This window comes from Pseudophryne corroboree, chromosome 5 (assembly GCF_028390025.1).
Source record: "Pseudophryne corroboree isolate aPseCor3 chromosome 5, aPseCor3.hap2, whole genome shotgun sequence".
Taxonomy (NCBI): domain Eukaryota; kingdom Metazoa; phylum Chordata; class Amphibia; order Anura; family Myobatrachidae; genus Pseudophryne; species Pseudophryne corroboree.
Genome location: NC_086448.1, coordinates 11,329,457 through 11,344,111, shown reverse-complemented (window position 1 = coordinate 11,344,111; position 14,655 = coordinate 11,329,457). Strand labels below are relative to the sequence as shown.

The 14,655-nt window shown below is 50.9% G+C and overlaps 1 protein-coding gene across 1 annotated transcript in view; it reads right to left on the bottom strand.

Moving 5' to 3' along the window:
• The window catches only part of LOC134928721 (neurogenic locus notch homolog protein 1-like), a 163,793-nt gene extending 149,339 nt beyond the window's left edge, over positions 1-14,454 (bottom strand). The window contains exons 1-6 of the mRNA XM_063924736.1: positions 14,316-14,454; positions 13,528-13,653; positions 8,858-8,980; positions 5,712-5,834; positions 4,271-4,393; positions 3,495-3,617 (exon numbers count right to left, since the gene is read on the bottom strand). Of these exons, the coding sequence (XP_063780806.1) occupies positions 3,495-3,617; positions 4,271-4,393; positions 5,712-5,834; positions 8,858-8,980; positions 13,528-13,653; positions 14,316-14,454 (757 nt within the window). The remainder of the gene's footprint in view (positions 1-3,494; positions 3,618-4,270; positions 4,394-5,711; positions 5,835-8,857; positions 8,981-13,527; positions 13,654-14,315) is intronic.
• Positions 14,455-14,655: the final 201 nt, after the last annotated feature.

The window sequence follows — 14,655 nt, the reverse complement described above, 5'->3', positions numbered from 1 at the left end:
AAAAAAAAACCACGGTTAGGTGGTATATATTATAATAATAATACAATTATGGATGGACGGACTGCCTGCCGACTGCCGACACAGAGGTAGCCACAGCCGTGAACTACCGCACTGTACACTGGTTGATAAAGAGATAGTAGTATACTCGTAACAACTAGTATGACACTATGACGACGGTATAAAGAATGAAAAAAAAACCACGGTTAGGTGGTATATATTATAATAATAATACAATTATGGATGGACGGACTGCCTGCCGACTGCCGACACAGAGGTAGCCACAGCCGTGAACTACCGCACTGTACACTGGTTGATAAAGAGATAGTAGTATACTCGTAACAACTAGTATGACACTATGACGGTATAAAGAATGAAAAAAAAACCACGGTTAGGTGGTATATATTATAATAATAATACAATTATGGATGGACGGACTGCCTGCCGACTGCCGACACAGAGGTAGCCACAGCCGTGAACTACCGCACTGTACACTGGTTGATAAAGAGATAGTAGTATACTCGTAACAACTAGTATGACACTATGACGACGGTATAAAGAAAGAAAAAAAAATACCACGGTTAGGTGGTATATATTGTAATACAATTATGGATGGACGGACTGCCTGCCGAGTTCCGACTGCCGACACAGAGGTAGCCACAGCCGTGAACTACCGCACTGTACTGTGTCTGCTGCTAATATAGACTGGTTGATAAAGAGATAGTATACAATACATACAACAATATACTACTATACTGGTGGTCAGGCACTGGTCACCACTAGTCACACTGGCAGTGGCACTCCTGCAGCAAAAGTGTGCACTGTTTAATTTTAAATTAATATAATATTATGTACTCCTGGGGGCTCCTGCTATAACAACCTGCAGTGCTCCCCAGTCTCCCCCACAATTATTATAAGCTTTGCCTTTTATACATTGATGTGCAGCACACTGGGCTGAGCTGAGTGCACACAGACTGAGTCACACTGTGTGACTGGCTGCTGCTGTGTATCGTTTTTTTTCAGGCAGAGAACGGATATAGCAGAGAACGGATATATTATATTAAAATAAATAAAAGTTAACTAACAACAACTGCACTGGTCACTGTGGTAAACTCTGTCTGACTCTGCACAATCTCTCTCTCTCTTCTAATCTAATTTCTAATGGAGAGGACGCCAGCCACGTCCTCTCCCTATCAATCTCAATGCACGTGTGAAAATGGCGGCGACGCGCGGCTCCTTATATAGAATCCGAGTCTCGCGAGAATCCGACAGCGTCATGATGACGTTCGGGCGCGCTCGGGTTAACCGAGCAAGGCGGGAGGATCCGAGTCTGCTCGGACCCGTGAAAAAAACATGAAGTTCGTGCGGGTTCGGTTTCAGAGAAACCGAACCCGCTCATCTCTAGATTTAAGCTGTTTTTTAGTGTTTTTTAAAAAAAACACCCGAATCCAAAACACACCCGAATCCGACAAAAAAAATTCGGTGAGGTTTTGCCAAAATGCGGTCGAACCCAAAACACGGCCGCGGAACCGAACCCAAAACCAAAACACAAAACCCGAAAAATTTCAAGTGCACATCTCTAATAATCATCTGGTGGCCGTTATACGGTCCTATATCATGGCCAGAGCCTCGTCTGACGAGGCAAAGTGCAATGTAATTGAGGATCGCCATTGTATGATTATAATATTACGTTACAGATCTGAGAGTCATTGTTCTGATATAACGTGTTGAGAATAAGAAGCAGGAGGAGAAATGAGAAGGGAATAAGAAGCTACAGGTAACTTCAGCCTCGTGGCCCCTGAGACATGACCCAAACGCTGCCCAGATATATGTGTAATTGCTCCCTACTGTGTTACTGTGACCTTAGGCATATAACATTAGAGAATACAGCCCCCGCATATGGTAAATCATCAGCCCGGGAGAAGCTCGGAACACTCGCTGGCTAATAGACGTATGTCAGTAATACTGAACTTGTCACCGGTTTGTCACTGCGCAGACTCCCAAGTCCGGTCCCTAATAGGAGCAAAGTCCCCGTCCCAAAAAGATATGGTTCTCTGGGTATATGGCCCCCATTCACCAGGCTGCAGTGCAGGTGGGACAGATGTAACATGTGCAGAGAGTTAGATTTGGGTGAGGTGGGGCAGATGTAACAGGTGCATAGAGAGTTAGATTTGGGTGGGGCAGATGTAACATGTGCAGAGAGAGTTAGATTTGTGTGGGGTGTGGCAGGGGGCAGATGTAACATGTGCAGAGAGAGTTAGGTTTGGGAGCGGCAGATGTAACATGTGCAGAGAGAGTTAGATGTGGGTGGGGTGTGGCAGGAGGGGCAGATGTAACATGTGCAGAGAGAGTTAGATTTGGGTGGGGTGTGGCAGGTGGTGCAGATGTAACATGTGCAGAGAGAGCTAGATTTGGATGGGGTGTGGCAGATGTAACATGTGCAGAGAGAGTTAGATTTGCGTGGGGTGTGGCAGGGGCCAGATGTAACATGTGCAGAGAGAGTTAGATTTGTGTGGGGTGTGGCAGGGGCCAGATGTAACATGTGCAGAGAGAGAGTTAGATTTGGGTGGGGTGTGGCAGGTGGGGGAGATGTAACATGTGCAGAGATAGTTAGATTTGGGTGAGGTGTGGCAGATGTAACATGTGCAGAGAGAGATTTGGGTGGGGTGTGTTCAAACTGCAATCTAAACTGCACTGTAGGAATAAAGCAGTCAGTATTTACCCTGCACAGAAACATTATTAATGTATTTCCTCACTTTGCATGGCAACATGGTTTGTTCCAGGTACACCTTATGTGCTTTTTCTGCCATGCTTCCAATTCCGAAGGGGGTGATTCAGATCTGATCGTAGATGAGCTAAATTTATCACCTCTACGACCAGACGTTCAGACATGCAGAGGGACACCCAGCACAGGGCTAGTCCGCCCCGCAGGTCAGGCCCCCCCCCCCCCCATCCTCCCCTAGCTGCGCTGGCAGGTGGATACCCACCGCGTCCTGGGTCATGTCACGCAGTTTCCATGGCCCGCCCCTGCAACTTTCCGGACACGCCTGCGTTGTCTGGACTGCGCCATACCAATGGTGTTCTAATGCCGTTCTAACGCCACCTCCCGCCTCGCGACCGCCTCTGCCTATATCAATCAGGCAATGGTTATTGCATCTCACTGGGGCCTCCTGGGATGCACGTGCGCACTCCCCAAAGGGCTTCAGCCAGCCTGAATTAGGCCCCGGGCCCACAACCCGCTGTTATTATGATGTTATTGTGAAGCTTCAATGCTGCGGATGTGGAATCATCATCTATTTCCTTGTATGTTCCCCAAGCTTCAGGTTCCATCTCCCCTAGATAATACCAATGAGGGTTCCCTAACCGCTGTATGTAATTATCATCTTATTCAAGGATACTGTACACTGGGTGATGAATACTTGAAGTTAAAGATCACCAGTAAAACCACATCTGTCTGGACGTTAGTACATTGGGGTCTGGTAATGAGTTTGCCTTACCCACACACTGACGGCGATCCACGTGTAACTGAAACCCCTTCCGACACGAACACTCATATGAGCCATACGTGTTCCTGCAGATCTGCTGACAGACGTCATTTCCAGCCTGACACTCATCGATATCTAAGAAGACACCAGTGATAACAATGTTATGGACTTCTGTCTAGGGGGGTCATTCCGAGTTGTTCGTTCGTTATATTTTTCTCGCAACGGAGCGATTAGTCGCTAATGCGCATGCGCAATGTCCGCAGTGCGACTGCGCCAAGTAAATTTGATAAGAAGTTTGGTATTTTACTCATGGCATTACTAGGTTTTTTCATCGTTCTGGTGATCGGAGTGTGATTGACAGGAAGTGGGTGTTTCTGGGCGGAAACTGGTCGTTTTATGGGTGTGTGTGAAAAAACACTACCGTTTCTGGGAAAAACGCGGGAGTGTCTGAAGAAACGGGGGAGTGCCTGGGCGAACGCTGGGTGTGTTTGTGACGTCAAACCAGGAACGAAACTGACTGAACTGATCGCAGATGCCGAGTAAGTGTGGAGCTACTCAGAAACTGCTAAGAAGTGTCTATTCACAATTCTGCTAATCTTTCGTTCGCAATTTTACTATGCTAAGATTCACTCCCAGAGGGCGGCGGCTTAGCGTGTGCAAAGCTGCTAAAAGCAGCTTGCGAGCGAACAACTCGGAATGAGGGCCTAGGTCAAGATCTGCAGCATCCCACCATGAGAACGACCACAATAACTGAATGTCCATCATTCATGGCCTGGCTCTGCCGTTACCTGTGCAGTTCTTGCCATCTTCCACAAGTTTATATCCCTGGTGACACCGGCACTGAAAACTGCCGGCCTGGTTGACACACAGCTGCTGGCAATCCCCATTATCCACAGAACATTCATCGATGTCTGATATATGAGAGAAAAGAAATAAACCTTCTACGTAATGGGTTCACCAATATCTCTGCAATAGAGAAGGACAGATGACCGAGACGAGGCTGAATATTATAGATGACTGAAAAGAGGTAGGAACTGTATGATAATTAGATGGTTAAGGACAGATGGGATCTCTTGGATGGAGAGTGTTAGATGATTGAGAAGAGATGGGATCTCTGGGACATACAGTAGAGTGTTAGATGATTGAGGACAGACGGGATCTCTGGGATGGAGAGTGTTAGATGATTGAGGAGAAATGGGATCTCTGGGATGGAGAGTGTTAGATGATTGATGAGAGAAGGGGTCTCTGGGATGGAGAGTGATAGATCATTGAGGACAGATGGGATCTCTGGGATGGAGAGTGTTAGATGATTGACTACAGATGGGATCTCTGGGATGGAGAGTGCTAGATGACTGAGGATAGATGGGATCTCTGGGGTGGAGAGTGTTTGATGACTGAGGACAGATGGGATCTCTGGGATGGAGAGTGTTAGATGATTGATGAGAGAAGGGGTCTCTGGGATGGAGAGTGTTAGATCATTGAGGACAGATGGGATCTCTGGGATTGAGAGTGTTAGATAATTGACGACAGATGGGATCTCTGGGGTGGAAAGTGTTAGATGACTGAGGATAGATGGGATCTCTGGGATGGAGAGTGTTAGATGATTTGAGGACAGATCGGATCTCTGGGATGGAGAGTGTTAGATGATTGATGAGAGAAGGGGTCTCTGGGATGGAGAGTGTTAGATCATTGAGGACAGATGGGATCTCTGGGAGGGAGAGTGTTAGATGATTTGAGGACAGATGGGATCTCTGGGGTGGAAAGTGTTAGATGACTGAGGATAGATGGGATCTCTGGGAGGGAGAGTGTTAGATCATTGAGGACAGATGGGATCTCTGGGATGGAGAGTGTTAGATGATTGACGACAGATGGGATCTCTGGGGTGGAAAGTGTTAGATGACTGAGGATAGATGGGATCTCTGGGATGGAGAGTGTTAGATGATTTGAGGACAGATCGGAACTCTGGGATGGAGAGTGTTAGATGATTGATGAGAGAAGGGGTCTCTGGGATGGAGAGTGTTAGATCATTGAGGACAGATGGGATCTCTGGGATGGAGAGTGTTAGGTGATTGAGGACAGATGGGATCTCTGCTGAGAACAATTGAGCTAATATCTGTTGGAAGAATAGTGGCATGATGAGCAGGTGAGATCTGCAAGATACATAGTAATATAGAGGTTACTGAAAATAAGTGAGAACTGTATATAGTATATATACACACACATCCTCACCAAAGCAGCTGTGGCCATCTCCATTAAATCCCCGGTAGCACTGGCAAAAATAGGAGCCAATAACATTACCACATTGGGCATTGGTGTCACAGCCATGTTTTCCAGAAGTGCACTCATTCTCATCTGTAAAATAGCACACAATTACTGTACATACAGGTGGAGCTCAGAACCCAGATGTGCAGAGTCCTTGTCTGAGCCACTATGTTATATGCACCCCAAATGTATGTGTAGCCAGCTTCATCTCTGCCATGATGCATACGCTTGTGCCCACACATCTCTGCAACGACTACATGGGCGACTATTCACACCCGTGATTAGCTAATGCATTGCCTATGGGCAGTGGGCGCGAACATACACGTGTACTCGTGTACATGCATGCTACCTGCGGCATGCTAATCACAGGTGCGATTAGTCACAGCCAGGCCACATCTGTATATAGTCAATACGGGCTGATTCAAAGTGCTCAGAGGATAGACCAAGGCAATCAGGGATGGTGCGATGCGGTAAGTGGGGTAAGCAGTGCTGGGGGGCAATGGCTGGAGAGGTCCTTTCCCCGGCCTGCTCTGCTGCTATCCGCTGCTGCTGTGCGTCACACTGTATGACGGGAAGGCTGAGGCAGCATGGCAGCCAGAGGCGGACTAGCGGTGGTGCAGATGGTGCTTGGCACCGGGGCCCGCTGCAATAAAGTGGCCCACAGCCTGTGGCATTTTTGAGTCAAACTGACTGATTATATGCATTGCTACCTGTCACTACTGACTGATTATATGCATTGCTGCCTGTCACTACTGACTGATTGTATGCATTGCTGCCTGTCACTACTGACTGATTATATGCATTGCTGCCTGTCACTACTGACTGATTATATGCATTGCTGCCTGTCACTACTGACTGATTATATGCATTGCTGCCTGTCACTACTGACTAATTATATGCATTGCTGCCTGTCACTACTGACTGATTGTATGCATTGCTGCCTGTCACTGCTGACTGATTGTATGTATTGCTGCCTGTCACTACTGACTGATTGTATACATTGCTGCCTGTCACTACTGACTGATTGTATACATTGCTGCCTGTCACTACTGACTGTATGCATTGCTGCCTGTCACTACTGACTGATTATATGCATTGCTGCCTGTCACTACTGACTGATTGTATGTATTGCTGCCTGTCACTACTGACTGATTGTATGTATTGCTGCCTGTCACTACTTACTGATTGTATACATTGCTGCCTGTCACTACTGACTGATTGTATGCATTGCTGTCTGTCACAACTGACTGATTGTATGTATTGCTGCCTGTCACTACTGACTGATTGTATGCATTGCTGCCTGTCACTACTGACTGATTGTATGCATTGCTGCCTGTCACTACTGACTGATTGTATGCATTGCTGCCTGTCACAAACTGACTGATTGTACACATTGCTGCCTGTCTCTACTGAATGATTGTATGCATTGCTGCCTGTCACTACTGACTGATTGTATACATTGCTGCATGTCACTACTGACTGATTGTATACATTGCTGCCTGTCACTACTGACTGATTGTATGCATTGCTGCCTGTCACTACTGACTGATTGTATGCATTGCTGCCTGTGACTACTGACTGTATGCATTGCTGCCTGTCACTACTGACTGATTGTATACATTGCTGCCTGTCACTACTAACTGATTGTATACATTGCTGCCTGTCACTACTGACTGATTGTATACATTGCTGCCTGTCACTACTGACTGTATGCATTGCTGCCTGTCACTACTGACTGATTATATGCATTGCTGCCTGTCACTACTGACTGATTGTATGTATTGCTGCCTGTCACTACTGACTGATTGTATGTATTGCTGCCTGTCACTACTTACTGATTGTATACATTGCTGCCTGTCACTACTGACTGATTGTATGCATTGCTGTCTGTCACAACTGACTGATTGTATGTATTGCTGCCTGTCACTACTGACTGATTGTATGCATTGCTGCCTGTCACTACTGACTGATTGTATGCATTGCTGCCTGTCACTACTGACTGATTGTATGCATTGCTGCCTGTCACAAACTGACTGATTGTACACATTGCTGCCTGTCTCTACTGAATGATTGTATGCATTGCTGCCTGTCACTACTGACTGATTGTATACATTGCTGCATGTCACTACTGACTGATTGTATACATTGCTGCATGTCACTACTGACTGATTGTATACATTGCTGCCTGTCACTACTGACTGATTGTATGCATTGCTGCCTGTCACTACTGACTGATTGTATGCATTGCTGCCTGTGACTACTGACTGTATGCATTGCTGCCTGTCACTACTGACTGATTGTATACATTGCTGCCTGTCACTACTAACTGATTGTATACATTGCTGCCTGTCACTACTGACTGATTGTATGCATTGCTGCCTGTCGCTACTGACTGATTGTATGTATTGCTGCCTGTCACTACTGACTGATTGTATGCATTGCTGCCTGTCACTACTGACTGATTATATGCATTGCTGCCTGTCACTACTGACTGATTGTATGCATTGCTGCCTGATACTACTGACTGATTATATGCATCGCTGCCTGGCACTACTGACTGATTATATACATTGCTGCCTGTCACTACTGACTGAGTGTATACATTGCTGCCTGTCACTACTGACTGATTATATGCTTTGCTGCCTGGCACTACTGACTGATTATATGCATTGCTGCCTGTCACTACTGACTGATGCAGTCCAGCCAGAAGATTTTACGTCAGTACTGCCATATAAATCCCATTGATGGAACAGTGTGGGCAGTGGAGAGTAAGGTCGCTGTGGAAGCATGCATAGATTTCCTTTACTGCTAGTTATTTAATGTAATGCGCCGGATGTCTTGACACCCTCTATCTCGGATCTCGGATATTTTTGTAAAGGAGCAATCACCGACAAGGCGTGGTTTTGCCATGTAAGTGACTGCCACTGTAAAAAGTAAAAACACATCCGATATCAGGCAGCACCTCACAACTCCGGCGATCTCAGCGCCATTACATCCGGCGGATTATTTTTTGTTATCTTGCTTGTACATAAGAAGTGCCGCGCTCTGCTGTGCTAAGGCGTCTCTGGGTAAGAGACCACGGTGTGTCCCGTACTGGCCGCTGCAATATCCACCTTCACAAAATGTTCCATTGCCGCGGTAACCAGCACGACAGCGACATCGGTAAGTTCCCACCACATTCTCACAGACGCCGATTCCAGAGCAGATGGAAGGATCGTTCTCACACTCATCTACATCTGAGGAGACAGGTCACACGGTGGTTATGGTAGGGTGCGGACAGCAGACTCATCCGAGAGGCGCAGCACATTCACAGTAATGGCGTAATCCCCTGCAGCCGCACATCCCATCCACTGCAGCCGCACATCCCATCCCCTGCAGCCGCACATCCCATCCCCTGCAGCCGCACATCCCATCCCCTGCATCCACACATCCCATCTCCTGCAGCCAAACATCAAATCCCCTGCAGCTGCACATCCCATCCCCTGCAGCCTCACATCCCATCCCCTGCAGCCGCACATCCCATCCCCTGCAGCCGCACATCCCATCCCCTGCAGCCAAACATCCAATCCACTGCAGCCACACATCCAATCCCCTGCAGCCGCACATACCATCCCCTGCAGCCACACATCCCATCCCCTGCAACCACACATCCAATCCCCTGCAGCCGCACATCCCATCCCCTGCAGCCGCACATCCCATCCCCTGCAGCCGCACATCCCATCCCCTGCAGCCGCACATCCCATCCCCTGCAGCCGCACATCCCATCCCCTGCAGCCAAACATCCCATCCCCTGCAGCCACACATCCAATCCCCTGCAGCCACACATCCAATCCCCCGCAGCCGCACATACCATCCCCTGCAGCCACACATCCCATCCCCTGCAACCGCACATCCAATCCCCTGCAGCTGCACATCCCATCCCCTACAGCCGCACATCCCACCCCCTGCAGCCGCACATCCCATCCCCTGCAGCCGCACATCTCATCACCTGCAGCCACACATCCCATCCCCTGCAGCCGCACATCCCATCCCCTGCAGCCACACATCCCATCCCCTGCAGCCACACATCCCATCCCCTGCAGCCACACAGCCCATCCCCTACAGCCGCACATCCCACCCCCTGCAGCCGCACATCCCATCCCCTGCAGCCGCACATCTCATCACCTGCAGCCGCACATCCCATACCCTGCAGTCGCACATCTCATCCCATCCCCTGCAGCTGCACATCCCATCCCCTGCAGCCACACATACCAACCCCTGCAGCCGCACATCCCCCCCCTGCAGCCACACATCCCATCCGCCGCAGCCGCACATCCAAACCCCTGCAGCCACACATCCCATCCCCTGCAGCCGCACATACCATCCCCTGCAGCCGCACATCCTATCCCGTGCAGCCACACATCCCATCCCTTGCAGCCGCACACCCCATCCCCTGCAGCCACACATCCCATCCCCTGCAGCCATACAACCCATCCCCTGCAGCCACACATCCAATCCACTGCAGCTGCACATACCACCCCCTGCAGCCGCACATACCATCCCCTGCAGCAACACACCCGATCCCCTGCAGCCACACACCCATCCCCTGCAGCCAAACATCCCATCCCCTGCAGCCGCACATCCCATCCCCTGCAGCCTCACATCCCATCCCCTGCAGCCGCACAACCCATCCCTTGTAGCCGCACATCCCATCCCCTGCAGCCACACATCCAATCCCCTGCAGCCGCACATCCCAACCCCTGCAGCCGCACATCCCATCCCCTGCAGCCGCACATCCCATCCCCTGCAGCCGCACATCCCATCCCCTGCAGCCGCACATCTCATCCCCTGCAGCCACACATCCCATCCCCTGCAGCCGCCCCCATCCCCTGCAGCCACACATCCCATCCCCTGCAGCCATACATCCCATCCCCTGCAGCCACACATCCAATCCCCTGCAGCTGCACATACCACCCCCTGCAGCCGCACATACCATCCCCTGCAGCCACACACCCGATCCCCTGCAGCCACACATCCCATCCCCTGCATCCACACATCCCATCCCCTGCAGCCAAACATCCCATCCCCTGCAGCCGCACATCCCATCCCCTGCAGCCAAACATCCCATCCCCTGCTGCCGCACATCCCATCCCCTGCACCACACATCCCATTCCCTGCAGCTGCACATCACATCCCCTGCAGCCGCACATCCCATCCCCTGCAGCCGTACATCCCATCCCCTGCAGCCGCACATCCCATCCCCTGCAGCCGCACATCCCATTCCCTGCAGCCACACATCTCATCCCCTGCAGCCACACACCCCATCCCCTGCAGCCGCACATCCCATCCCCTGCAGCCGCACATCTCCATCCCCTGCAGCCGCACATCCCCATCCCCTGCAGCCACACATCCCCATCCCCTGCTGCCGCACATCCTCATCCCCTGCTGCCGCACATCCCATCCCCTGCAGTCACACATCCAATCCCCTGCAGCCGCACACCCCATCCCCTGCACCACACATCCCATCCCCTGCAGCTGCACATCCCATCCCATCCCCTGCAGCCGCACATCCCATCCCCTGCAGCCGCACATCTCATCCCTTGCAGCCGCACATCTCATCCCCTGCAGCCGCACATCCCATCTCCTGCAGCCGCACATACCATCCCCTGCAGCCGCACATCCCATCCCCTGCACCGCACATCCCATCCCCTGCAGCTGCACATCCTATCCCATCTCCTGCAGCCGCACATCCCATCCCCTGCAGCCGCACATCCCATTCCCTGCAGCTGCACATCTCATCCCCTGCAGCCACACACACCATCCCCTGCAGCCGCACATCCCATCCCCTGCAGCCGCACATCCCCATCCCCTGCAGCCACACATCCCCATCCCCTGCTGCCGCACATCCCCATCCCCTGCTGCCGCACATCCCATCCCCTGCAGTCACACATCCAATCCCCTGCAGACGCACACCCCATCCCCTGCACCACACATCCCATCCCCTGCAGCTGCACATCCCATCCCATCCCCTGCAGCCGCACATACCATCCCCTGCAGCCGCACATCTCATCCCCTGCAGCCGCACATCTCATCCCCTGCAGCCGCACATCCCATCCCCTGCAGCCACACATCCCATCCCCTGCAGCCGCACATCTCATCCCCTGCAGCCGCACATCTCATCCCCAGCAGCCACACAAACCATCCCCTGCAGCCACACATCCCATCCCCTGCAGCCGCACATCCCATCCCCTGCAGCCGCACATCCCATCCCCTGCAGCCGCAAATCCCATCCCCTGCAGCTGCACACCCCATCCCCTGCAGCTACACATCCCATCCCCTGCAGCCGCACATCCCATTCCCTGCAGCCGCACACCCCATCCCCTGCTGCCGCACATACCATCCACACATCCTATCCCCTGCTGCCGCACACTACATAGATCTGCTCAGCCACAACGCTGATTGTTTCTCTGACAATTACAGCTTTATATAAGCTGGTCATACACTAGGTCGATATCGTGTACGAATACACCATTTCTACGCCTCATTTGTTGCATCGTGAGTGCATTGTGCATGTTTTGGGTACGATGACAATGCAGTGATCATCCCCATGGGTTGAATGTCGCATCCTCCAATCATATGTGCAGCCCATATTATCTGCCATAATTGTATGCACATCGTACCATGGGCCTAATTCAGACCTGATCGCAACAGCAAAATTGTTCTCTTATGGGCAAAACCATGTGCAGTGCAGAAGGTGGGGGCGGGGGGGCAGATGTAACATGTGCACTGCAGGGTGGGCCAATAAAACATGTGCGGAGAGGGTTAGATTCGGGTGAGGTGTGGCAGGGGACAGATGTAACATGTGCAGAAAGAGTTAGATTTGGGTGAGGTGTGGCTGGTGGGGCAGATGTAACATGTGCAGAGAGAGTTAGCTTTGGGTAAGGTGGGGCAGGTGTAACATGTGCAGAGAGAGTTAGATTTGGATGAGGTGTGGCTGGTGGGGCAGATGTAATCATGTAACATGTGCAGAGAGAGTTAGCTTTGGGTAAGGTGTGGCAGGTGGGGCAGATGTAACATGTGTAGAGAGAATTAGATTTGGGTGAGGTGTGGCAGGGGGCAGATGTAACATGTGCAGAGAGAGTTAGATTTGGGTGGGGTGTTTTCAAACTGAAATCTAAATTGCAGTGTAATAATAAAGCAGCCAGTATTTACCCTGCACATAAACAATAAACCCCACCCAAATCTATCTCTCTCTGCACATGTTACATCTGCCCCACCTGCACTGCACATGGTTTTGCCCATTAGAGAACAATTTTTCTGCTGCAATCAGGTCTGAATTAGGCCCCATGTTTTATGCACATACGATGCATCGCACGATTTTGAGTGGCGTTTCCCTGGACTCTATTTTTTGGTGAGGCATACAACTGATCGTTTAAGGACGGGACATTAGCACGTTGTGTGTCACTCGTGTGTCCGGGACTGCCAGGGAGTTCACGGGAAATAGTGATAGGACTGAATATTGAGTGATAGAGGGGTCAGTGGAGGAGAGAGGGGCGACAGGAGGAAGCTACATGTGAATGGGAGTAAATCAGTCGTTAGACAGGTGCTGCCGCCAGCAGTACACATCACACCGTCCTAGCTACAGCGCTGAGCACAGGTAATCACTCAGTCAGTTCTGTTTCTAAGTACACCCCGTTACCCCCAGCCCTGTGTTCCCTCCGCCAACAATTAACAACAGACAATGTAGGCCAGACAAGGGGATAGGGGGCCACGCAGCCCATTTCTTGCTCTGGGGGCCACTCACCGAGGCAGGAGAATCCCGACTCCTGGAATCCTGACTGGCAGCTGCAGCGATAACTCCCCTCCGCGTTCAAACACGCGTTCCCCAGCTCCCGGCGGCATTCCTCTTCAAACGCGCACTCGTCCACATCTGTCCGGAAACGCATATTACGTGTCAGTACGCTCATATCTCTCCAGTCACAGGCGCCTGTGCGTACATGTCCCCTGAAATCGCATCACAGGGGGTAAATGGTCCCCGCATCAACGTTACTCCCAATGTGTCATATAGGCCTTGGAGAGAGATTAAGTGCCAGCCAATCAGCTCCTAGCTGCCAAGTTACAGGCTGAAAAATGACAGTTAGGAGCTGGTTGGCTGGTTCTTTACCTCCATCCACTTTATCTCTCTCCAAAGCTTAGTACAGACCCCTGAGTCAATCAATCTCCAATCACTTATCTCTTATCTCTCTCCAAGGCTTAGTACATTTGTCCCTATATTGCACTAAATATGCTCCATAGCAAATCATTGGCAAACGCAGAACTAATACTATTCCCGATGAGGAACACCCTCCATTATCATTAGCAGCTGCCCGGCGCTCCTGAGATACCCCGCTTTCCTGGATAATCGGCCACCCTGTTGCCATTGGAGACAGCCATCTTGTGAAATGGACCCCCTGTGACACAGAGACATGCCGGGGTCCTGATGGTTTGGCTCACCTCACATTCGGCTGGCTCTAGGTGACAGGTGTGTAAAATGACCCCTTCCATGTGACATGATGCAGTCTTACCTCAGGGGTCGGCCATGTTGTTACTCACCAACACATTGCTTTCCATCCAACCCAAAGACAAAGCCGGGGTCACATGTGCAGCTGAAGGAGCCGAGCGTGTTGCGGCAGGTGGAGTGCGGGGGGCAGGCCTGCAGTCCAATCACCTCGGCCAGCTGGCATTCATCCATGTCTGATAGAGGAGGAACCATTCAGTGCATGGTGGTACATTGCTCCATGTCATAAGAGGGCAGCTACAGTATAGGAGCAAAGTCACCTGTTCTGCCTCCGCCATGACCAAACCAACGTCACCCTCCCTGATTTCTCGTTCCTCACAGGTAATTGCTGTATCCATTATGTTACTGAGCCCAGTCTTACTGTATAGCGGCTTC